This window comes from Leopardus geoffroyi, chromosome D3, assembly GCF_018350155.1.
Source record: "Leopardus geoffroyi isolate Oge1 chromosome D3, O.geoffroyi_Oge1_pat1.0, whole genome shotgun sequence".
NCBI classification, from domain to species: domain Eukaryota; kingdom Metazoa; phylum Chordata; class Mammalia; order Carnivora; family Felidae; genus Leopardus; species Leopardus geoffroyi.
Window position 1 is genome coordinate 40,236,379 of NC_059339.1, and position 25,867 is coordinate 40,262,245.

Consider the following 25,867-nt stretch of genomic DNA (forward strand, 5'->3'; position numbering starts at 1 on the left):
AGTTTGCCCTGCTCGTCTTTCGGTAGGGTTATGGGAACCAGAAATGGTAGCATAGGTTCAACAGAGACCTTCTCCATTCTTCCCAGGGCCAAGTGTGTGATTGGTAGCATCCCTCTGTGGAGAACATGCCCCGTGAGTAAACAAATTTTTTTTTCTCCTAGATTTTCTTTTTTTTTTTTAGTTTATTTATTTTTTGAGAGAGAGAGAGAGAGAGAGCACGAGCATGAGCAGGGGAGGGGCAGAGAGAGGGAGACAGGAGACAGAGAATCCCAAGCAGGCTCCTTGCCACCAGCACAGAGCCCAATGTGGGGCTCGAACTCATGAATGTGAGATCATAACCTGAGCCGAAATCAAGAATCTGACGCTTAACCAACTGAGCCACCCAGGTGTCCCTATTTTTCTCCTAGATTTTCAATGACTAAGCTTTTTAGGATGAAAGGACAGAACACATCTCACAACTGAAATAGAATATTTAAAATCAGGACTTTTTAGGGCGCCTGACTCAGGTTCTGTGCTGACAGTGTGGAGCCTACTTGGGATTCTCTCTCTCCCTCCCTCTCTGTCCCTCCCTCACTCTCTCTCTTTCTCTCAAAATACATAAATAAACTTTAAATAAATAAAATCAAGCCTTTTCTCCGAAAATTTAGACTCTGTGATCACTGTACCAACCTATACAGCCTTCTTCTGCCCTCAAGTCTATGACATCACTGCCATCCTTTCTAAATCATGGATAGACCCTGAAGGCAGAGGTCACAGCTGGTCACCTTGTGGCTTCCTTCATTTTACCCTAAGCAACTTGAAGTGATGTTTTGATGTTTATTTTGCTCCCAATTATGCTGTCACAATCATATAGAGATAGCAAACAGGGATCTCCAGCCCATCTGTCCTGTCATGCAACAACATGCCTGTACCAGAGAACGTGAATATTGCTCCATCAACTAGAGACGTGAAAGCCACAAATATTACACAATCCCAACCAAGATGTCTCGTGAGGAACTGCTATTCTCGTCTCTTGGGGAACAGTTCATAGTTTATGCTATTCTCCTGGGAAATAGCTCCCTCTTAGATCCCTAATAGAATTCTGAAAACTATAATGACACCTCATGTCCTCAAGTAGGCTTTCTTAGCCAAAGCAGCATAGAGCTCATAGGCTGCATCTAGTCTCCCATACACTCTATAATGCCCACTGCACATGTGTCTCAAGGGACCGGTAAGGGACTGAGCACAGGGGTGACGAAGCTGTGGGGAATGATCAAACTGCAGGTGGTCATCACGTGCGTGCTCTTTCCTGGTAGTTAATGTTTAACCATTCCTGATGAGGTTCCCTGTGTCAAGTGCCTCAATCCAGAGCTGTGTTTTTCTGGAAGTAAAAGTTGATACTAATTCTCATAACAAAAAGACTAGATAGTGTTGCCACACAAGCATTTTTATGATTACAGAGACTTCTCTTTCTTTATGTTGGGAAGGCCAACTCGTACGGAATTAAGGAATAGATATAGGAGAATGGAGGTCAACAGAGCTTCTGTGAAAAGGCAAAAACCTGGGGCACCTGAGTGGCTCAGTCGGTTAAGCGACCGAATTTGGTTCAGGTCATGATCTCACGGTTCGTGAGATGAAACCCCACATCAGGCCCTGTGCTATTAGCACAGAACCTGCTTGGGATTCTCTCTCCCTCTCTCTCTGTCCCTCTCCCACTCATGTGTTTGCTCTGTCTCTCAAAAATAAATAAATCAACATTAAAAAAAGAAAAGATAAAAATCCACTGGGGAGAAAATGACATTTGCTGCAAAGACATGGCAGCCTTGTGGATCAAGAACCCAATAGTCACCATGTAAGCGTGGACCCCCAGTGATGGTTAGAGCCCTTCTTGTTCATTGACCATCCTCTGTGAGCTAGGAGTTGCCACCAACATACAGAAATGTAGGACACATCCCACACATGCATGTGCCACACAAATATCCTACACGTTGGGATGTATAGCAGAAATAAGTGCTTACATTTTCCTTGACTGGAGTCTTGTTGTATACTTAAGTAGAAAAAGAGCAGTTTCTAAGACAATTGGAGGAGGGAAAAATCCTCTTTTGTTCTCTATAAATTTGGGACAGAAGTTGAATGATAGAGTAACCTGTCAGACATTATAATATTGATTCTGCCCTGGTTTGATTCCAGATCTTTGCTAGTCTTATCAGGAAAAAGAAATTAAAATACACTCTATCCAAATGTATAAAGCAATTATTTAATATTGTAGGGACTACAAGGATGAAAGCAAGAGTCCTCAAGAAGTTCAATCTAGGGGCGCCTGGGTGGCTCAGTTGGTTAAGCGGCCGACTTCAGCTCAGGTCATGATCTCACGGTCCATGAGTTCGAGCCCCGCGTCGGGCTCTGTGCTGACAGCTCAGAGCCTGGAGCCTGTTTCAGATTCTGCGTCTCCCTCTCTCTGACCCTCCCCTGTTCATGCTCTGTCTCTCCCTGTCTCAAAAATAAATAAAACGTTAAAAAAAAATAATAAAAAAAAAAAAAAGAAGTTCAATCTAGTAGGAAGATAAGACACAAATATAACTATCATATTAAACACAATATGCTTTGTTTTATAAAAAACATAAACCCACACAAGACTTTGAGGATTTCTCGAAGAGGAAATGAAAGGAAGCTTGATGGAGGTGTCATTTGAACTAGGCTGATGGGACTTCAATAGGCAGAGATGTGGACATGAATCTATTAAGGTATCAAGAATAAGGAATCATCAAATGAATGTTGTGAAGGGGGGGGGAAGTACAGGATATGTTCAAACAAAAGCAAGTAGTTGAGTTTTACCGAAACCCTGGATCCATGAAGTGGATGGTTACAGACACACTAGAAGCATGGATCTTCCCAGCTCGTGGAAATCACTTGCTATTTAGCTGAGAATTCTGGATTGAATCCCTGGGGACCCGCTGAAGATTTTTAAGCACAGAAGTGTCTTCATAACTGCCTCAGGAATATATAGATGATGAGTCATACTGGAATAGATATAAATGGTAGTTGGGCAAGAGGATGGAGAATTCCCTTGTTGAATTAGGGTCCAGGCCAAGGACGGAAACACATGAAACCTGAAGAGAGCTGATTCACTGGGGAAAAATACAGAAGTCCTAGTGTTCACAGAAGGCCCTAGCGGAGAGAGTCAGTTGCACAGAAGTGATGAAGGTGTAAGACTAAAAGATTGTGACCAAAGGAGTACTTTTACTCCTCAAACACTTAGAGGTGGAGTTGTTTTGAGAAACGCTGATATCTGAGGTATGCCTGGGCTAATGGTTGAAGAGCCAGCATAGAGATAAAGATCACAAAAGTTGGGGAAGTTTTGTGAGGCCATAAACACGAGTGTTGGTATCTCAGAGGATGGGATGGAAAGGTCAATGAAACAGGCGTTAAAGCCACTACAGAAGATGAGGAATGTCCTGGAAGTCAGTCTATGTAGACAGAGAAAATGGTATAACTTATACAGCCTCAAAACAAGAGAGCCTATGAGGTGGTAGTAACGGAAAAATCACCCATAAATGACAGGGGGACGTATGATGATATACAAGAAAACTGAGAACAGTGATTGCATCCGGGGCGAGAAATCTGGTGATTGGGAACACGGGGAGAAAAGAGACTTCACTGGCTACCTGCTGGATCTTGAAGTTTAGAGGTACCTGACTGGCTCAGTCGTTAGAGCATGCAACTCTCGATCTCAGGATTACAACTTCAAGCCCCACGTTGGGTGCCGAGATTACTTAAAAAATAAAATCTTTAATAAAAATTTGAAGTTTAAACGATAACAATGTGGTACCTTTACTCATTTGTATTTGTCTGTGTAAGTTGACCTTAGTTTCTCTTCTCATGAAAGGCTGAGGAGGAAGTGGTTCAAATTGGTACGGGCTCGAGGGCAATGGGATTAACAAGGAAAAGTCAGTTTCCTTAAGGCAGAGATATGGAAAGAGGGAATGGCTCACAGTGGCAAGGGCTCCCATAGAACCTGCACAGGGTGCACAAAGCAAAGTCATACTTGTCCTTGACAGCCAGTTGTGAAATTTTCAAGCAAGTTGGTAGCTTCCAAATAGCCATGTGGTGGCATTTATACCACGGAAATCAGCATGCATCATAAATCAGAAGTTCCCTCTCCCTTCACTCAAAGAGCCGACCGTTAAACTTTCCTAGCACACCTCTGCATACACATAATGGACAGAGCTGTTAATGGTGGAGTGGGTCCAACAGAGCTCAGAATGAGCAGGTAAACTGCAATCTCTTTTTAGTCGTGGGGAAGATATGATTTATTTGCTCAAGCTTCCACTAAAATGCTGGTATTCTGACCAAGTTCCTGCAAATTTGCCTTTCTAATATAAAATTTTGTCTGTCTATGGCTTGCGGCATGGCGATATTCAGGTGATATAGTTGCTCTTTGCAACAGATTTTCTCACAAGATACCTAAGGGAAAACAAAAGCGTAGAAGACTCCTTTTGCATAAATTTGCCCAATTTCCTGAGCATTAGGTACAGGACTCCTTTTTTCCCATCAACTCCTTCCTTACTTTTGACCTTTCCTTTATAGTCTTCTTCTGTAGTCACATTTTCAGACATAGCCATAGGAATCTTCAGCGGGAAGTGAGATTACCCTTTCCCTTGCCTCGCTACCTTAACCAAAAATTCAATGTCCTGAATTCAATATGAGGAGCAGCATGAACTAAAAACCAGGTTGTGGGTTTTGAAATGGAGACTTCATGAGAAATATCCAAACCAATCATTCATGGTATGATATGTCTTTTTTATTAAAACCCATGCACACTCAGTAAGCAAGCTAGATGGTAATTAGGATACCAACTTTTGCATCCAGTATTGAATTTCAACATTTATTATATTTTCACCAGGTGAACGGCACTGAAAAAACTCTTAAAAAGTAAAGTAAAGGGGCGCCTGGGTGGCGCAGTTGGTTAAGCGTCAGACTTCAGCCAGGTCACGATCTCACGGTCCGTGAGTTCGAGCCCCGCGTCAGGCTCTGGGCTGATGGCTCAGAGCCTGGAGCCTGTTTCCAATTCTGTGTCTCCCTCTCTCTCTGCCCCTCCCCCGTTCATGCTGTGTCTCTCTCTGTCCCAAAAATAAATAAACGTTGAAAAAAAAAAAATTAAAAAAAAAAAAAGGTAAAGTAAAAGTAAGGAAGTAAAAAAGAAAAAAAAAAACTTAAAAAGAAGTACAAAAGGAACTAAAATGCACAGTCTTCTGTCCCCCAAGGAATTTGGAAGCTAAAAGATATTTGGCCTGGAGATGAAGGACTCAGACTCAAGTCAGAGAGCCTCAAATTCTTCCACCCAGAACTGTGTCATCAGAGGATCTTCCTTAATCTCTCTGGCCTTCAATTTTCTCACTATCTCAGTCCATTCAGGCTGCTCTATCAAAATACCACAGGCTGAGTAGCCCATGAGCAACAGAAATTTATTTCTTAGAGTCCCTGAGGCTGGAGGTCCGAGATGAGAGTGGCTGCATGGTCAGGTTCTGTGTCTGGTGAGGCCCCGCTTCCTGGTTCACAAACAGCCTCACACATAACATCACATGGTAGAAAGGCCGTGGGAGCTCCTTCTGGCCTCTTTTATAAGGCACTAAGCCCCTTCATGAGGGCTTCACCCTCACTACCTCATCACCTCCTAAGGGCCCCACCTCCTAGATGATCACATTGAGTATTAGGATTCCAACATGTAAATTTTAGGGGGACATAAACATTCAGAACACAGCACTCATCTTTATTCAGATTGTGGAAGTGAAATGAGATCATGCCCATAAAAATTAACCCGGTGCATGGTATTTGGCAATGCTTAATAAATAGAAGGGGGGGGGGGAGGAGGAGAGTGGTGATGATTGTGGTGGAGTCGGTAAAAATGATAAAAGTGATGGAGGTGGTAGAGGTGGTGGAGGTAGTGGAGGTGACAGTGTAGAAATGGTAGTGGGGACAGTGATGGTGGAGGTAGTGATGGCAGAGGTGATGATGGTAGAAATAATAGAAGTGGTGATAGTGGATAGAGGAGGAGGTGGCAGAAGTGGTTGTGGTGATGCGGGTGCCGATAATGGAGGTGGTAGAAGTGGTGATAGTAGAGGTGATGATGGAGGAGGTGGTGATGGAAGTGGTGATGGTGAAGATGATGATGGTGGAGGTGATGGTGGAGGAGGTGCTGATGGAGGAGGTGGTGATGGAGGAGGTGGTGTTGGAAGTGGTGATGGTGAAGATGATGATGGTGGAGGTGATGGTGGAGGTGCTGATGGAGAAGGTGGTGATGGAGGAGGTGGTGATGGAAGTGGTGATGGTGGAAGTGGTGATGGTGGAGGAGATGATGGTGGAAGTGGTGATGGAAGTGGTGATGGTGAAGATGACGATGGTGGAGGTGATGCAGGAGGTGATGATGGAGGAGGTGATGATGGAGGAGGTGGTGATGGAAGTGGTGATGGTGTAGGTGGTGATGGTGGAGGTGATGATGGAGGAGGTGGTGACGGAAGTGGTGATGGTGAAGATGATGATGGTAGAGGTGATGGAGGAGGTGCTGATGGAGAAGGTGGTGATGGAGGAGGTGGTGATGGAAGTGGTGATGGTGGAAGTGGTGATGGTGGAGGAGATGATGGTGGAAGTGGTGATGGAAGTGGTGATGGTGAAGATGACGATGGTGGAGGTGATGGTGGAGGTGATGATGGAGGCGGTGATGATGGAGGAGGTGGTGATGGAAGTGGTGATGGTGTAGGTGGTGATGGTGGAGGTGATGATGGAGGAGGTGGTGACGGAAGTGGTGATGGTGAAGATGATGATGGTAGAGGTGATGGAGGAGGTGCTGATGGAGAAGGTGGTGATGGAGGAGGTGGTGATGGAAGTGGTGATGGTGGAGGAGATGATGGTGGAAGTGGTGATGGAAGTGGTGATGGTGAAGATGACGATGGAGGAGGTGATGGTGGAGGTGATGATGGAGGAGGTGATGATGGAGGAGGTGGTGATGGAAGTGGTGATGGTGTAGGTGGTGATGGTGGAGGTGATGATGGAGGAGGTGGTGACGGAAGTGGTGATGGTGAAGATGATGATGGTAGAGGTGATGGAGGAGGTGCTGATGGAAGTGGTGATGGTGGAAGTGGTGATGGTGGAGGAGATGATGGTGGAAGTGGTGATGGAAGTGGTGATGGTGAAGATGACGATGGTGGAGGTGATGGTGGAGGTGATGATGGAGGAGGTGATGATGGAGGAGGTGGTGATGGAAGTGGTGATGGTGTAGGTGGTGATGGTGGAGGTGATGATGGAGGAGGTGGTGATGGAAGTGGTGATGGTGAAGATGATGATGGTAGAGGTGATGGAGGAGGTGCTGATGGAAGTGGTGATGGTAGAAGTGGTGATGGTGGAGGAGATGATGGTGGAAGTGGTGATGGAAGTGGTGATGGTGAAGATGACGATGGTGGAGGTGATGGTGGAGGTGATGATGGAGGAGGTGATGATGGAGGAGGTGGTGATGGAAGTGGTGATGGTGTAGGTGGTGATGGTGGAGGTGATGGTGGAGGAGATGATGGTGGAAGTGGTGATGGAGGAGGTGGTGATGGAGGAGGTGGTGTTGGAAGTGGTGATGGTGAAGATGATGATGGTGGAGGTGATGGTGAAGGTGGTGATAGAAGTGGTGATGGTGAAGGTGATGATAGTGGAGGAGATGATGATGGAGGGGGTAGTGGTGATGGCAGCAGTTTTAATCGCAACAGTCATCCTCCTCTTCATCATGATTCATATACGAACAACAGTTACTACAATAGTATTTTACTAGAATTGCTGTTTATGAGTGTCCTATCAACAGGGATTTTCTATCAATTAGCACCTCTTTAGAACAGTAGTATACGATAACCAATGGGAACGGCGCTCTAATGGAATACACAGGTCTTAAGTGCAACAGAAATGTAAATAATTAAAATACCGTGTACTAAAGGCCATAACAAAGACATACGGAACATTAAAGGAATGCAATAGAGTAATAGATTTGTGCCTAAAGAGGATTGGGAAGGCTTCGCTGTGAAAGGCAGTGAGTTGATGCCAGAAAGTGACAAGAAATTGTTCACATGGAAAACATGGAAAAGGGTTTCCAGGCAAGAAAGTAACACATGCAGAGGAGTGGGTGCACAGAAGTATGTGATGTGTGAAGAAAAGAGGGAAGCCAAAGAATAGGGTACATGCGTGATGGAAGGAGAGGTTGGATCTATACCACAATGGGCCTTGAACTTGATCCTTTGGACAGCAGAGCCCTGTTAACTGTTTCTAGGTTAGGAAGTCACACTTGTGGAGAATGAGTTAAAGAGGAAAAAGACTGTGAAGACAGAAAAGACCAGTTGGAATACAGCAGAAAGAGGCCAGACAAGAGGACAGAAGGACTTGCCCAGCATGGTACTGGGGGTAAGAGTGGAGAATGGGTGTGAGAACCCACCAGGGAGATAGTGAGGAAATAGGAAGGATAGGAAAAGGCGTGGGCTTGGAGTAAGTTCTTCCCAGCTTCTCTGCATTTAACCTGTTCGAAGTAGGAAACGTGCTTGCCACACTACCCAAAAGCAGCTGAAATTGAGCCAAGAATGGGAGACAACACAATGACATCGGAAAGAAGACAGAATAAGAACTAGAACTTAGTGGCAAGTGATCTCCAAAACACTTCTCTTAAAGCACTCCCTAGTTCTCCTTAACTTTTAAGGAAGAGAAATGAAGAAGAAGAAGAAATGTTGAATTCATTCTAGTGTGTGTGCTTCTCCAATCAGCAATTGAGTGACTACTAAATAGTGGTGACCATGTTTCCCATTTAAAAAAATCTTTTGGGGCACCTGGCTGGCTCAGTCAGTTAAGCATCTGACTCTTAATTTCGGTTCAGGTCATGATCCCACAGTTGTTAGATGGAGCCTCACATCAGGCTCAGTGCTAACAGCACTAAACCTGCTTGCGATTCTCTCTCTCTCTCTCTCTCTTTCTGCCTCTCCCTGGCTTGCTCACGCACTCACACATGCCCTCTCTCTCTCTCTCTCTCGCTCTCAAAAATAAATAAATAAACATTTAAGAAAAAAATCTTTTGAAAAAAATCTGGAACTTTCATAACTGATTTTTAAGGGGAAAAAAACCCAGAATGTTAACTTTCCACAGCTCCTTTCTGAATATCACTGTTCTCTTTTTAATAATGCTTTTATTTTTCCTGAACAAAAATATGTCTCGTTGTAGAAAATTCTGAAGAAAAAAACCCATGAAATTCATAAGCAACATGAATTATGCAGGACCTGTGGGCAATTGGAAGGATTTGGCTTCTACTCTAAGTGAAATAGGAGCCACTTTCTGGGATTTGGCCAATGGATTACATAATCTTGGTTTTTAAAGAATTATTCATGTTGGGGTGCCTGGGTGGCTCACTTGGTTGAGCACCTGACACTCGATTTTGCACAGGTCACGGTCTTGGGGTTCATGGATTCGAGCCCCACGCCAGGCTCTGCGCTGGCAGCATGGAACCTGCTTGGGATTCTCTGCCTTCCTCCTTCGCTCTGCCCTGTCCTCTCTCTCTCAAAAATAAATAAGTAAACTTAAAAAAAAAAAAAAGAGGGGCACCTGGGTGGCTCAGTCGGTTAAGCGTCCGACTTCGGCTCAGGTCATGATCTCGCGGTTCGTGAGTTCAAGCCCTGCGTCGGGCTCTGTGCTGACAGCTCAGAGCCTGGAGCCTGTTTCAAATTCTGTGTCTCCCTCTCTCTCTCTGACCCTCCCCCATTCATGCTCTGTCTCTCTCTGTCTCAAAAATAAATAAACGTTAAAAAAAATTAAAAAAAAAAAAAGAATTATTCATGTTGCTCTGTTGGAATTCGACTATATGAAGACAAGGGTAAAATTATCTGATTATTTCTTTAAAATAGGTTTTTGAAAATGGAAAGTAGAATTACTTCAAGACTGTATTTGTTTAGAATTTCTTACAGATTATACTCCCATCAGTGGTGTATGAGTGTGTGGGGGAGAAAATAATTGTTTCGAAAGTTAGTTCCTGGGAAGGTCAAGTTCAGCATCTGTTTTCTACCTTTATGAAAATAACTGGCTCTGTCTCAGACTTAAATAATCAACTTCCGAAACATGGTTATCATCTCTGCTCAAGTGCAGCCATGTAGCAGGAAATCATGAATTGCCAATTTAAGAGTGAATAGAATTAGAATCCCTTTCCTTTTAGCAAGGCACTTATTGAGCACCTACTGTATGCTAAGCATCGGCACTGGTCCCTGAGGACATAGCAGCAACACTGACCCAGGCTCTTCCCTGACTTCCAGGAACAGAGAACAAAGACTTTTTTTTTTTTTTTTTTTTAACACTTCTGTACAAGTGCTATAAAGAGAAATAAGAGTGTTGGGATCCCAGGGAAACTGTGAAATACGTGGGCAGAGAAAATTCACTGCCCTTTCCTCAAGAAAATCTTTCTTTAATTCCTGGTGAGGGAATGGCAAAGTACAAAGGCCAGAGGGAGGAATGAAAAGGAAAGGTTAATGGAAAGAAGTGACCGTAGCTGCAACACAGCGATTGGCAGAGGAGGGGGGAGGAAAAAGGCGTGGGAATGGCTAAGATAAAACAAGTAGTAATAAGGGTCCAGGTAACCCAGAATGTTTTATGCCATCTGAAGGATTTTGAAAGTTTTGCAATAGAAGGCAATGGAAGAATGGTTTCAACTTTAGGTCAAGCAGCTTAACCAATTCAAATGTTCTTTTTTGTTTCTTTCTTTAAGAAAAATTGACATATAACGTTATATTAGTTCCAGGTATACAACATAATGATTCAGTATTTGTATATATTGCAAAATGATCGCCACGATAAGTCTCGTTAACATTTGTCACCATACAAAGATATTCTTACTATGGTAAACTAAAATACAGCTAATAGATGGAATTTGATTTCAATGTGCTTAGTAATGGGAACATTAATGCAGATGATTTATCAACCAGATATCAACCATGTCGCTTAACTGACAGCTGTCAAATATTAATTTCAGGATATGGTTAATACAAGCATGAACAATCAGAATTGTTGTTTACATTCGGAGACGTTGAAATAGAAATTACTTAGAAATTTCTCAAAGACATGGCACAACGCCCTGCTTGATTGCATTTATAATATACCCTTGCATTTTTGCTTTAGGCTTAAAGAAAGACAATCAACAGTTTTGAAAATCATGTTCCAAATGAAAATGAAAACCTCTGGGATGAATTTGTTTCTGTAGGGTGGGTATTGCACTCACGTAAAGATTTAGCTGACAACTAACAAAAAAGAATTTGGGAAAAAAATGAGAGAAACAGCTGTCCAGGAAGGTATCGGTTGCCAGGATTTTTTGGAATGTTCTGGAATTCCCAGGAGGCCTGAGTGTGCTTTGCCAGCTTCATTTAGCTCATTGATGATTGTATGCCTTTTGAAAATCACATTAGAGGGCCCAATTTTCTAAGTCTCATCTCCTCTTGAAAAGGAATATATATTTCCTAGCTACCACAGGATGCATAATTTTGTACCATTGTTAGTGGTTATTACCACCATTTATCTTTCTAGTCGTCCACTTGTTCCGTATTGTGTATGTCTAAATATGCTTTGCACGCGTTTAAAAATGCTATTCCTTCAAAAGGCAGAAGTTAGTTAAAATGATCTCACTCTGCTGATCTTATTCCAACAATAAAAAGGTTTAGCTTTCTTAACAGTATTTATGCTTTTACATCATCACATATATCTAAGATTAGAGAGATGCAGTGGGAAATAAAGTATTTATACAATTTCATTTTGTCTTAAGGATTGGGATTATACAAGATAGCAAATATTTTTATTTAACAAACTCTTGCTTGTATTTTTGTCAGCTGTTGTTCAAAGATGCTCTATAAATATGAACACATCAGATATTACATGGGGCATTCTACTTCTGATTTATGATGGACTTAAATTTGCCACAACACCTCACACTGAAGATATTCTGTTATAAGATTCCAAGCTAGGTCTGATGACCTGAGTGGAGATTTAGCATAGTGGAGTCCAATATTTAGCCAAAGCCATACAGGGATGTGTTAGGGAGAAAGAACTTTTCCCCTACCCTCTTGTGTTTCTTTCTTGGGGGCCTGCAAATTAAATTTACAAATGACAGATTAGCAAGAGAAAAGATAGATTCTTATTTACGTACATATAAGAAAAATATGACTGAGGAGTCAGAATTTGAGGCTTATGTACCTTCTTAATAGGGGGATGGGAGAGAGAAGCACTTACAAATAACTTTTAAGAAAGATAAATGGGCCCTTAGGAGACTAGGTGAAGCATGTGATATTTCTATGATACTGTCTGCTTAAATGTGGTGACATTTCTCCTCTCCAGTGACAGTAGTCAATTTTCTTTGGTTGCAGAAACTCCTGGGAAATGGATTTATGACAACTGAGTTTTTTGGGGAGTCCCTGCTTTTAGGCAGATAAGGGAGTTTGGGGGTTAGGGAGCAGAATAGCCTATTCTCAAATGCTGTCAGCTCAAAATAATTTTATGTCACTTTCTAGCATTCTGGACACCTTCAAAAGGAACTAGGACCAAAGAAGACTGCCCTTGATCCCCCACTGCTAGTGGCCGTTTGGGCTAGCTCAGGCTAGCCCTGAGTGTGGAGCTGTCTACTAGAATAGGACAAGGAGGGACCCTTACAGTAGGTCCCAGCATATGCTCAGAGGTCCAGTGATGTTGATCTGAAAGTATCCGAGATATACTGAATTCCAGGTTTGCACTGAGGCCAGCCTCAGAGATGAGACCAGCCCTGGAGAAGCCCTACTACCTAGAACATTCCTTTGTATATGGGGGTTTTAATAATGTCTCATAGAATGGACTTGACTAGAAGCCTGGCTTTTTCAACAGTACAGAATCTTTTCATCTCCCCTCATCTACCATAGTGGGAAACTCATATGGTTCTCCTCATCAATAAACACACATTTACCAGGTACCAGACAGTATAAACCATCAATGGCATCCACATTTTGGCCGTTGAGCAAACTAAGACGGAAAAGTTTAGTAACACTTCCGAGGTCAAAAGATATAGTCGATATTTGTACCTATTCAATTTGACTCCAAACTTCAAGCTCTTAACAGCTCTCCTGTTCTAACCTTCTTCCTTGAAATGTTTTATTTTAACTGAACAAAAGTATTACACACTGCTTTAAGAAGCTTTTATTTAGGGGTGCTTGGGTGGTGCAGTCAGACATCTGACTCTTGATTTTGGCTCAAGTCATTATCTCACAGTCATGGAAACAAGCCCTGCATCGGGCTCCATATTGAGTGTGGACCCTGTCTAATATTCTCTCCTTCTCCCTCTGCCCCTCCCTTCTCACCCATACTCTCTCTCTCTGTCTCAAAGAAGAAGAAGCTTTTATTTATAGTATTAATGTGACAATATTATAACCTAAAAAGCAGTCTTGCTAATAATATCAACCTTCTGACCCATCCTAATGCAATAGATTCTTCAGATCTGGTCATTTCTTCTGCCATGAGATAATATCTAAGGCAGAATAACACTTGTACATTATATATAGGTGAGTCTGACACCTGACTCAGTTTCAGTTCCTTTATAGTTTGCCTCTCAGTACACATAACCTGCCCCAGACCCCAGTGTTTCCTGCTTATTGTCACTCAACTCAGTGTTGGTGGCTTCAGCCAACATGCCACAGTATCCTCAATAACCTCGGTCAGAAGCTTTACGCTTACTCCTAAAAACATCTGCCCCAAAGAAATTTGTAAGTGTAGTGATAACGAATATACTCAAGATGTTTCTAGAATAAAGTTTCATTTGGGGAAGGAATGGAAGTTAAAGTTTGAATAGTTTTTACAGATTTCTAGATTATTAGAACTAGATATATTCTAGTTCTAGATTATTCTAACTCCCCTCCCCCATAGCCGGACACGGTGCCTGCATAGTTTCAGGCGCTTAACAACACTCAGCATCCCACCCAAGGGTCATGTGCTTCAGCCTTCAGTTTTGTTACCATAGTGACTTTCAGTTGCTATTGATTAGGAACTTTTTGTGAACAGCCTCGATATATGCAACCAACAAGCCACACACTTTTATTGGATGCATTCTATCTGCCAGGCTCCATGCTAGTCATAGTGGGTACAAAGATAAGTCAGGTATAATTCTTACTCTCAAGTTTCCATCAGAGAGAGTAGCATGAAGGCAGAGACGCATGACAATTCAGGTGTGTACCGTATGTCAAAGAGAATTCAGGAAAGGTTTTATAGCACAGGAAATATTTGAGCTGGTTCTGAAAAATGGGTAGGTGCTGAGCAGCCATTCACATGACCATTTGTATACTAAAAAATTGGCAGATGAGTATTTGATCAATTTCTTTTAAGAGCTACTGAAAATCTCGGGAGATGCCACTGAGGGTGGAGAAGGAAAGAGTCTAAATTTCAAATTCCCATCCCAAGTCTTTTCAAAGCATTTCTACTTTTGAGGGTGAAACTGTGTTCTCTGGTCCCAGCTAAGACAGGAAGCTGCATCCTTCCATAGCTGGACTGGCATTCTTTGGGCTTCTAATGTAACGGCGTAACAATGACATGCAAACGCCAGGGGGCAATGCAGTTTCACCAAAAAATCCTAGGGATCGTCCAGGTTTCGTTTCGACTAAGAAATTTACAGCATCCTGCTGCAAAGGTGAAATCCTTAATAAAAAGAATTCTTCTAAGAAAAAAAAGTTATAAATCCTCTCTTTAAAAGCTTTCCGAATTGCTATCAATATTGTCTTTCAGCATTTGTGCACAGCTGAACGTTTTGCAGTATTATTTGCAAAAGAGTTACTTTTCATTTTCTTCTCAGCCTCATCTTTCCAGTCCTCTGGCTAAGAAACAGTTACTCTGACCAACCCCTTGCTAGCCTGAATCACGTTGTTGGGACTCTGTGTTTGGTCCTCTGCCCAACCGTGGGCTCTCCTCCCTCTGTGCCCATTCAGCACATCCAGCTGCCCCTTTGGCTGGCGCTGCGGCTCCCTTTAAGGTAATTCCAGTCCGGGCCTGTGTTTTGTTTCCAGCTCAGCAGCCGCCAGGTGTCTGCCCTCCCTTAACCCCCAAGGATGAGAGATCAAAGGTGTGCCTACATCTGCCTCCTGACCAGCTCTTTAATCTGTTACACGTTCAAAAGGGACAAGTGCAGTATTATGTATGCACTTAGGGAGAGAGGACAAATCAGAGAAATGGAAACAGGCAGTCCCAGAGCGTGTGACCTCGCCAAAGTGATGTGGAACATGTCTGTGTGCATTGTAGCCCTGCCATGTGGGGAGTGTCTTCTTTTAAAAAGACCAAGAATATTATGGGCAAATAGAGATCCTCCTTTCTCCCACAGGAGCCCTACTAAACCCATTTAACGACCATACACAAACCCATTCGGAGACTAGCATTAAGAGAAATACAGCAAGGTAAAGGAAAATACTTTTTAAATTATGACATGAAATTCTAAGGACATTTATAGCAACTTGGGCGTATTTCACTACAGCAAAAAATGACAGACTGGAGACTTCAAGAAATGGAACCAGAAAATTTTAAGAAAGACTATTTCCAACGGATTTATTTTCCACATCCACAGGACTAAATAAGTGGGGAAACGTATGTTTTAAAACAGCAGAACGCAGAGTCAGTATTAAGAAAACAATTCCGGGAGCGCTGGTTATGGAACGGTACTCAATCTTTCCTGCACATGCGCACTCACGCACGCACCCATTCCTTGGCCCACGGTTTCGGTTGAAGGGGTAGGGTAGGAAAGAGCTCACAGTCTAGTAAGAATTATTTCTCAACTTACACTTAGAAATGATGGAGATAATTTGAACACCCACAGCTTTCTTTAGAGTCTCAGGAAAGCGCCTTGATTTCCACCAAAGATGTAAATGTTAGCAGGCGTTGATTGGTTTTTTTGCTCTCTGCACGCCTCTGCCCACACGTGCCCAGAAGCAACCTTTGGCTTCCTCCTGTTCTCTGCACAAGGGTTCCAAAAGGAACAGCAGACACTTCAGCTGTACTGAGCTGCCTTCGCAGACAACAGCAAGGCAGTAGTGACCTCATACAGAGTCATACCGCCCTTCCCCAGCTACAATGGGTTTCAATCAAATTTGTTCACAGTAGGTGAGAGAGAAGAATAGTGGCACAGTTAACAGAAGGGAGTCCGGCTGCATCAAGTATTTCATTCATCCGCTTAACAAATATTTACTCAACCCCCATTATGTCCAGACACACTGCTGGACTCTGGGAAGTCAGGGATGATCAAAGACACTTGCCTTGTGCTCACAGAGTTTACAATCTAGAGGTGGAGCCTGGCATTATTAATGGAATTCTCTCAGAGATAATTGCTCTGAAAGAAAGACACACTGTTCTTGTGGGAGCATCTACTGTAACAATGGAGCTAATCTAGATAGTCGGGGAGAACTTCTCTGAGAAAATCCTCATAAGCCAAGAGCTGAAAGATCAAGAAGGGGGGGGGGGGGGACGCATGGTAATATTCAGAGCACTGCAAAGTTTGTGTGGCTGGAGAATAGAGACCTCAGGGACATGATACAAGATGAGGTCAGAGAAGTGAGGCACAGGTACCTGGCTCAGTCGCTACATAACATATTACCTCAATACATAGCATAGTAGCTTAAAAACAACCGCTTTATTATACCCAAGATCTTATGAGTCAAGAATTTAGATAGGGTTCCACATTCAGCGGGGGGTTGGGCTGGTCTAGGGGGTCGAGGATGGCACTATTCACATGCCTGGCACCTTGATTTCAGTGGCTGGAAATGTGGGCTCAGGTGAGAATGTTGAACGAAACACCTGTAGGGGGCACCTCCAGCATTGCGGCTTCAAGGCTTCTTACATGGCAGCTGAGGGCTCCCAGGGATAGTGTCCAATGATAGGAAGTCTTAAGACCTGGGCCCAGATACAAGCAGAGCATCCCTTCCACCACATTCTATTGGTTGGAGCAGTCACAGAGCCCCTCAGATGAAAGAAAATGACAGAGATGTCACTTCTCAATCGGAACAGTTTCAAATCATTTGTGGCCATCTTTAGTTAGCCACACTTCATCCTCTGGACGACACTAGACTCTTCAGTGAGGGCAAAATATACTCCTTCTAAAGTTCTCTCGAAATCTCATCTCATTATGGCATGAAGTTCAAGTGTGAGGTCCAGGTTCTTACAGCCTAAATAAGGTTCAGGTGTTGCTGAGGATCCTTTGATCCAGTTCTCTAGTATCGTTTTTCTCAGTATCAAGACTTAAGAACTAAAATAGAAGGGTATCTCCACACACAACGAGCATATACTGATGATGCAGAGAGGAGACAAATGGAATGCGCACTCTCGTTCAGGAGTGGAGGAAGGAGGGGGCATGGAGCAATCACTGGTCCGTAGCAGTTCTGAAATCCACATCTTGCCGGTTCCCGGATGGGGGAGCCCGGTCCTGTTGCTGGTTCCCGGATGGGGGAGCCCGGTCCTGTTCCCTAGGGACGACTCTCTGTCCTGTTTCCTCCTTCCAAACTCTTGGCTTATCTACCTTCTGACTTATCTACCCTATTTCCATAAGGCCTTAGCCAACTCAGGCTGCAGTAACAAAATACCACAGACTGGGTGGCACAAAAAACAGATGTTATTTCTGCAGGCTCAGAAGTCTGAGATCGGGTGCCAGTATTGTCAGATTCACTGAGAACTTTCTTCCTATCCTGAAGACGGCATCCCAAAGGCCGCATCTCCCAATACCATCACACTGGGGATTAGTTAGGATTTCAACATAGGACACTGGGGCAGGGGGCAGGGGTAGGAGACAAGATTCAGTCTCTAGCACATAAGATGTCATTTGCAACTGATTGATTTTCTCAGCCTATTCCCTGCCTGTAGAAGTTTGGGGGCTTTAACGATTCTCACTTTGAACTACCTCTGCCCATTTTTGTCCAAGCTGATAATGCATCCACTAACACATTTCTCTTGAAATCTTTGTGGGCTTCCTATGAATCTTATTAGACTTATTAGATCTATTAGATAAAACACATCCACAATTTTTCTCAAGACAGACCCTTCTCTGGCCTGGGCGTGAAGTCAGGGTGTCATGGGACCACACTCAGGGTATTTAGAAGCCCTTTTGTCTCGTTATGAGATTTTGAGACATATACTTATATTGTTCTAAAGTCATTTAAAAAAGGGTCTTACAGCTACATCCCTGCGATTATCCTCATCCTCAGTCAATTTCTTACTTTGGGAGACTTTTGCCTTTGAAAAGGCTAGCAGTGTGAAACCCTGTTATCTTTTCTTAAAAACCAACAAGTACAAGCTCTGTATTTACTCTAAATTTTGCTTGAAAACTGAACAGTCCTTTTTTTACTAACACACCTTTATCTGTACTTTATCATATGCAACTGTTTAAAAAAATCTAACTGGCACTCTACACGTTCTTCCTGCAAATCTTACTAAAACTCTACACATTCATTAGGTATATTTTCTATTTTTCATATTACTACAGGTCATAATGCCACCAAACTTTCCACCACTGCATCAGATGACTTGACTTTCCTTCTAGAGACCAGGGACAGCCTTTTCTCTCTCCTCCCAGCCTACACCAACAGTTTCTCCAGGGCTTTCCAGCTCCTTCCCTCAGCTTATGTCATTTGCCAGAATGTGCACCTGTGGCCTCTCTCTCATTGCAGTCTCAGGACTTGTCACCTGGTGTCTCAGGGTTCTCTGAGGGAGTGACCAAGAGACAGGAAGAGGCTGCCAGGTTCATAAAGCCTGGACACAGACATTGAGAGAGCATCATTTCTGCTTTGTTCTAAAGGTCAAAGCAATCATGGAGTTTTCCTGGATTCGAGAAGATGCAGATTCATCTTTCGGCGGGAGGTGAATAGAAGAGTTTGTGGGCATTTTTATTCTGCCATGGATGGCGTCATGAAGGGCCGTGCAAGTCCTGTTAAGGCTTGTGATCTTTATCTTAAGAAAAGCCGGGGCACCTGGGTGGCCCCGTCGGTCAGGCGTCTCATTGTGACTCAAGTCATGATCTCACGATTTGTGAGATTTAGCCCCGCATCGGGCTCTGCAGTAACAGTGCGGAGCCTGCTTGGGATTCTCTCTCTCTCTCCCTCTCTCTCTGCCCCTCCCCAATTTGTGGTTTCTCTCTCTCTCTCTCTCAAAATGAATAAATAAACTTTTAAAAAAAAGAATGAAAAGCCATTTATGAATTTTAAAGGGCTAGGAATATGACGTCATTGGACTTGCCTTTTAAAAAGACTGCTCCTCCTGCAGTATGAGAATGCGTTGGAAGGAGGACATTAAAAACTGAATGGTCCTTTCTTAGTTCTTCTTTCTCTATCCATGTCATATCATACAGGTTCATGTGAGCACTCCTGCATGACTGGGCCTAACCTGAGGACAGTACAGATAAGAGAACTGCAGATTCCTGAGATATTTAGATATAAAATCAATTAGCTGATATTTCTTGAAGTCCATTTATAGCATAACCCTGTCTCCAACTAGTTGATAAAATTACTTCTTGGGGATCTGTCTTAACAGTATAATCTTGAAACCTAAATATCACTGTAATTTTTGTATATTCACTCTACACATCAATGTTCACTACCCTCCATGAAGACCAGCCTCTGAGTAGAAATAGAGTGGTCAATATAACGAAATCTCAGGATTCTGCTCGACAATATCCACGATTAAGACAAAATGTTTAAATTACATTTGCAAAGATCGATAAAATTCTTTAAAAAAAAAAAAAAAGAAAAACATTCGGGGCGCCTCAGTGGCTCAGTCGGTTAAGCGTCCGACTTCGGCCCAGGTCATGATCTCGCGGTTTGTGAGTTCAAACCCCGCGTCAGGCTCTGTGCTGACAGCTCGGAGTCTGCAGCCTGCTTCTGATTCTGTGTCTCCCTCTCTCTCTGCCCCTCCCCAGTTCATGTTCGCACTCTGTCAAAAATAAATAAACTTAAAAAACAAAAAATGTAAAAAAAAAAAAACCTTTCTTTATTTTCTAGTTTTTTATTTATTTTGGGGGGGCAGGGGGGACAGAGAGAGAATCCCAAGCCGGCTTGGCACTGGCAGCTCAGAGCGCGACGTGAAACTCGAATTCACAAACCATGAGATCATGACCTGAGCTGAAACCAAGAGTCAGATGCTTACCCCACCGAGCCACCCAGGTGCCCCTAAAATTCTCTTTTTAGGATGTCTGGAAACACCTGGGAATGATCACTTACTCATTAGGTAAATATTCATCGAGTATTTGCTCTATGCCAGGCACTATTCTAGTCAAGAGAGTTACTGGAACAAGCGAGACAAAGCAGGTCCCTGCTCTCTCATTCTGTTTACATCTTTATGAGGAAGACAGATACAAACAAGGAACCGAGTGATGAATCAATGACATGATTCCAAGCAGTTACGGATTTATAACTACTATCTATGAATTTCTAACTACTATAAAAATAAGTAAATAGAAGAGAGAGATGGTCTACAGAGTTATTACTGGGTCTGCTCTAAATGCGGTAAGCAAGGAAGGGTTGTCTGAGGAAGTGACATGTGAAGTAATATCTGAGTGACGAGAAAGCACTGGGTGTAGGAAGATCTAGCAGGTGAGGGGCAAGCACTTGAACCAGAGGGAGCATTAGGAGCACTAGCAGGGGCAGAAAGGAATTAGCAATGCAGGGCACAGGAAGAAGACAAACGTGGCTAAAGCATCTCAAATCAGGGAGAAAGTCAGGTGAGATTAAGTAGAAGAAGTAACAAAATAAGCAGGAATATATGACATAAGGCCTTGTCAGCTGGGGGTAAGAACTGTATTACTATTTCAACAACAATGAGATGTCACTGGAAGATTCTAGTGAGTCCTAGTCATTCATACTTGAGCATGGATTATCTTAACTTGACTCTCTTAAGAATTATTATAGATCGTCTGAAATTAATAATTTGGTGAGAGTGGTAGGAATGGCTTTGAAGTTGGAGAATGGCGGCAGGAAACACACCCGGTTGGTGATTTGCCCTGACATGCAGGAAGGCAATAGACCAGGTCTGCACAAATCACCCACGAGATTAGGAATTTTGCAATACTAATGATATCGAGTGGAGGGAAGAACAGTTAGCTTTCTTTTCCTTTTTGTCTCTATTTTTAAATTTTATTTTCAAACATTTCTGCAGATGATGCAACATTAAAAGGGAGGGGGGTGAGGAGAAGTAAGATCCATTGTGTGTATATATGCATCTATGTATGTGTTACGGCTTACCCTAAATTCCAGGCAATGTCAATGTCAGCCAATCACCAGATAATGTCTATCGTGTGTCCTGGGAGTCAACAGTGCTACATGTAGCTTCTCAGCATCAACATCAATCGTTTTTTAAATATTCAAAATGTTTTTAATATAGTAGTTTAAAATAAAATATAGTTTCCCTTTATCCTACAATTCTTGTATAGTATTAATATTAGCTGTCTAATTAGACTTAGCTAATTCTGTATTTTCACTGCAACATCGTTACTTTGCAACATCTTTACAAAGGCCTATCCTACTATAGGAAAAAGCCTGATTTGGAGGTTAAAAAAAAAAAACATAAGAGAAGTGTATATGGAGTTGATGAATCACTAATGTTTTTATTAAAATAATGTTCATAATTAGAGCTTTAAAATCAGACTGTTATTAGTTTTTTAGCTTACCTTTTTCCCCTTATTCAATAAATGTACTACTGGGCTCTGGTCCAACAACAACCACAAATCCCATAAGAATCTGTTTAGATTTTCTTGCTTTACCTGCGTAAAGCTGATCAGAGCACCCTGATTAGAGCACACTGTTGTCTTTTTGTTTAAATGGCAGGTGCTGACACCATGGTTGTACACAAAAATAAATATGGCTGAAAAACAATCAATATCATGACCTGGTTTCCTATATAAGAATCCGACGGTTTAAAAAAAGACAGGATCGTTGTTTAATAAGCCAGTGACTCATACCTCTTGGCATAAATGGACTGGGCACGTCCATTTAGGTTATGTTCGTAGATGATTGTCAGCGACTGTTATTTCCAAGGTGATCTATGTATAGCATATTTTTACGTGTGACGGTTTTAAGAGGCTTTGAAGTTACTGGAAAAATAATAGCAAATGCTAAGCTTACTTACGTTTGTCTCATTCAGTTAAATTATAACCCCTTTTGTGAATAGCTCGGAAAGCATTCTGAAGATCAGGATTTTTCTTCTCCGGGCCTGAGTGGAAAGAAACATCAGTCATGACAACGTTATGCTAGGCCTGATTCATACCAGCTTGCAGGAGCGAATTATTATAATTTGGGGCATGATGTGAGCCCATGATTAAGCATGGCCATTATTATAAATTAAGTGATATAAGCTTATAATTAAATAAATGAGATTAAAAACAAAGGTAATAAATACTTAAAACTCTTACCTTCCTCATCATTTGACTACGGTCTACTATGCACACTATACAACTACAGCACTCGCATGGTAAAAATACTACATAATAGTATTGCTACTTGCCCACCCCTTTTCACCTCCACATTTGCTGACATCAGGCTTGTAGCTTGAAATAGGCCAGGGTGGAAGTAATTACGTGGTGTTGAAGTTGAAAGAGTTTTAATGAAAATAACGTCTATGAAGGTGTGAAAAATATTTCAAGAGTAGACCACACAGGAGGTGTAATGATAATACATTTATTAGGGAAAGAGGGGGTTGGGATGACAGTTAATGCATGATTGCAATTGCAATGATTTGCAACTGTGCAAATCACAGTTGACTTGCTGGCTATGAATACAAGAGTTAGACCAAAATCAACAAAAGCATTCCGCGAAAATCAAGTGGCTATAAGGAATGTGCAGTAAAGAGCACCGTGGATTTTATTATTTGTAGGTTATGTATCACACATCATGTCTATCAGTAAAAACCATAATAAACATACATACATTTATATGCATACTTTTCGCCCTGGAGAGTCCCTCGTTAAACATTGACCAGACGCTACTGGTTCTGCGGGAAAGATGAAATTGGATAGGTAACTTAAAAGCAGCTTTTTCAGTAAGTTGTAATGGAGAGCAAGTTTGTCTCTTTGTTAACCTAATCTGTTAAGATCAGTGTGTGTTCACACTCATCCCGATTTGGCTTACCGACTTTGAAAGGGTTTTGTTTCCATTTTTAATTTGAAACTCCTCTGGTTGGAAAGAGAACTAGAATGCCAACCACATGAAACTGTGAATAGACATTTTTGCTCAGCCTCAAGTATCATGGCCATCACATAGGGTTTGGGGAATATTATTTATTTATAACTATAACCCACCAAAAAACAACGATCGTTTGATCAAATCATTGCACCCAGTCTAGTTGATCTCAGTTGAGTATTTTCATCCTTAAACGCATCAAAAAGGCACGTGAGTGTCCAGTCAGGAGTAAGGTCTCCTTGGTTCGTGAGCAATCTGACACACTCAGAGGGCCGGTTCACTGACCTGCAGGGAGCTGGAACACTGACCACATCTGAACAGTAAATGGCCTTTGGCCCAACCACCTCAGAGAAGGAAGTTGCCAGATCACACCATGGCTTTTAATCACCTTCTGTATATCTCAACAGATACCCTGTCCCAACATGTATCAAATGATCTCTATACATAGCACTAAATAGAAAGTACTAGACACCAGTGTCCTGCTGGGTGAAGTTATATCGATTCATTATCCAGCATGATTTCCATACAGAAATAGTCATTCACACAGACTTGGCCTTTGTTTTGGCCAAAAACACGTCAGATCCCTTCTTTAGTGAAAAACTCCCCCAAACGGTTTTAGTGGAGGAAGTGAAGACACCATCAGGTCTAATCGAGGACTGAAAACAACCTTGTTTTCCAAGTTGTTACTTGTTCAGTTAAACTCTCAACATGCCGGCAAAAACTCTAGGTCTGAAGCATGTGTGTGTGTTGAGAAGACTAGGAGATTTGGGTCCATTATATAACTGCCACTTTTTGTTTTTATTCAAGGTGTCATAAAACTGAGTTCTGCAGTTGAAGGTACGTTTTTACAACCACAAAATCGATACCGTTTTGCTTCAAGGTTGCCTAGCGTGGCTTTGTAGCTAGAAAGCGTCTGTGGCAGTGGTGTTTGGTGCCATGTTCTAATTGCCAGCTATCACCATTCCGTCTGTGTTCTCCTCGTTCTGGTCATTTGATGCCATGAGTCTCCCAGGCCTCCACAAGGGGCATTAACTCTGGCCCCGGAGGGCGGTCTTCTGGAGATCGAACATGTCTGCTTCTACTTCTGATGTGATTGCCTCCGATCCAGGGCTCCCTACAGATCCCCTTGCCCTCCAGCAGCCCTAGTTGAGGCTGAACGTGGAGACTTGCCAGGAAGCTTGCCCGCCATTCTCTCCGCAGGGCCTTCTCTAGAGTGTTTTGGTCCTTTATCCACGTTTACCATGGTCCCAGCATGTTTGCCCAAGAAGGATGGGGGCATGGAGTCGTGAAAGCTCCCTGATGAGAACACTACGTGGTTAAGGCCTTTACTGGTCTCAGACGCAGGGTCCTCCTGGGCAGTGTGATCCACCAGCCCGGAAGCACTGCCAGGACCCACTTCCTTCGGTGTCATTCGTGCCATCCATATCCGGCGAGTGGCAGTCCCCTTCACACGTGCATCTAGGAAGCCAAGAAGAAAAGGAGAAGGGATTTGAGGAAAGACATGGATTGGTGTGGGAGAGGACAGCAGTGTTTTGCTAACCTCCAAGAATGCTAAAAATACCCCATCTGCTGAAATGATTAGTTACTTCTATAAAATTGATCTCCTTACCCTCATAGAAGCGTGCTGTCCGAAAGTGGCGAATGTGTAATTTGCTCTTCTTGTGAGTTTCTGTATTCGTTTTGGGTGTGTGTGTGTGTGTGTGTGTATGTGTGTGTTCTCATTTATCAGGAGTCTGTCAGCCATGCTTCGAAAGCTCCTTTATCCCCACTTAATCAGGGGAGGCTTCTCGAGAAGAGGTGGTGGGCTTTCAGGTGAGTCTTCACATTTAAAGGGAAATGTGGCTTGCTGATCGGGCAATGCATGGAGGTGGGAAGTGGAAGAATGCAAGGGGGAAGGATCGGTGAGACCATCGGCGTGATTCCAGCAAAGGGATTAGATGGGCTGGCGTTTGAAGACTGGGAGATGAGGGAGGGGCTCCAGAATGAACCCACAGGACTGGCAAACCCAAAGTGGGGAACTCTGTGCCTCATGAAGATGCAGTACCATCACATTTTACAGCACAGAGTTGAAAAGGCAGTATTTCTGATATTCATGGTGGAAAGCAGGCCACCGCTCTTCCAAAGCGAACCAAGGCCCAGGGGAAAGCAGTCACTGGTGCCTCCAGGTGGAGAAGGAGGAGCAAGACGATGTCACCTTCAGGGCCAGGGAGGGCACAGTTCACATTTCCGGCCTCTACGAGGCCAAGCAGGAGTCAAGTTTCTCCGGTGCGCTAACGCGGAGTTTTATTGAGAGACGGTCCAACCCTCTCCCTGCCTAACAAAACACAGGAGACGCGGCAACAAAATCAAGCAGGACCCTGGGAACGGCCTTGCCGCGGAAACTCTCTGCGGCTAGTGAGCACCGAGTTTCAGTGAATTATCTGTAGAATTCCAGATAACAGCTGGCCCACCCTGGGCCATTTTGATGTTTTATCAAGGAATGGCTTTGAAGTCAGAGCTTTGCGTGGCCTGCTTGACTTCAGCACAGTGGGCCACCTGCAACAAAAGGATGGAAAAACAAAATAAATGCTTTAAGAAGCGAGGAAATGACAAGAACGTGAGATAACTTAAAATCTCTTGTTCTGCCGGAACTGTTGTTATGTTCATCATTTTGTTAGTAACTATTGTCACTACTGGGTAGCATGGCCTCTCTGAAC

At 43.0% G+C, this 25,867-nt stretch overlaps 1 protein-coding gene across 12 annotated transcripts in view; it reads left to right on the forward strand.

The window, feature by feature from the left end:
• The window catches only part of DLGAP1 (DLG associated protein 1), a 902,804-nt gene that overhangs the window by 758,415 nt on the left and 118,522 nt on the right, over positions 1-25,867 (forward strand). For 7 of the 12 annotated variants that reach the window (XM_045459777.1, XM_045459780.1, XM_045459781.1 and 4 more), the window contains one exon: positions 23,979-24,008. The exons of the other annotated variants lie outside the window; for them this stretch is intronic. In XM_045459777.1, coding sequence (XP_045315733.1) covers positions 23,979-24,008 — 30 coding nt within the window. The remainder of the gene's footprint in view (positions 1-23,978; positions 24,009-25,867) is intronic. 12 annotated transcript variants of the gene reach the window in all.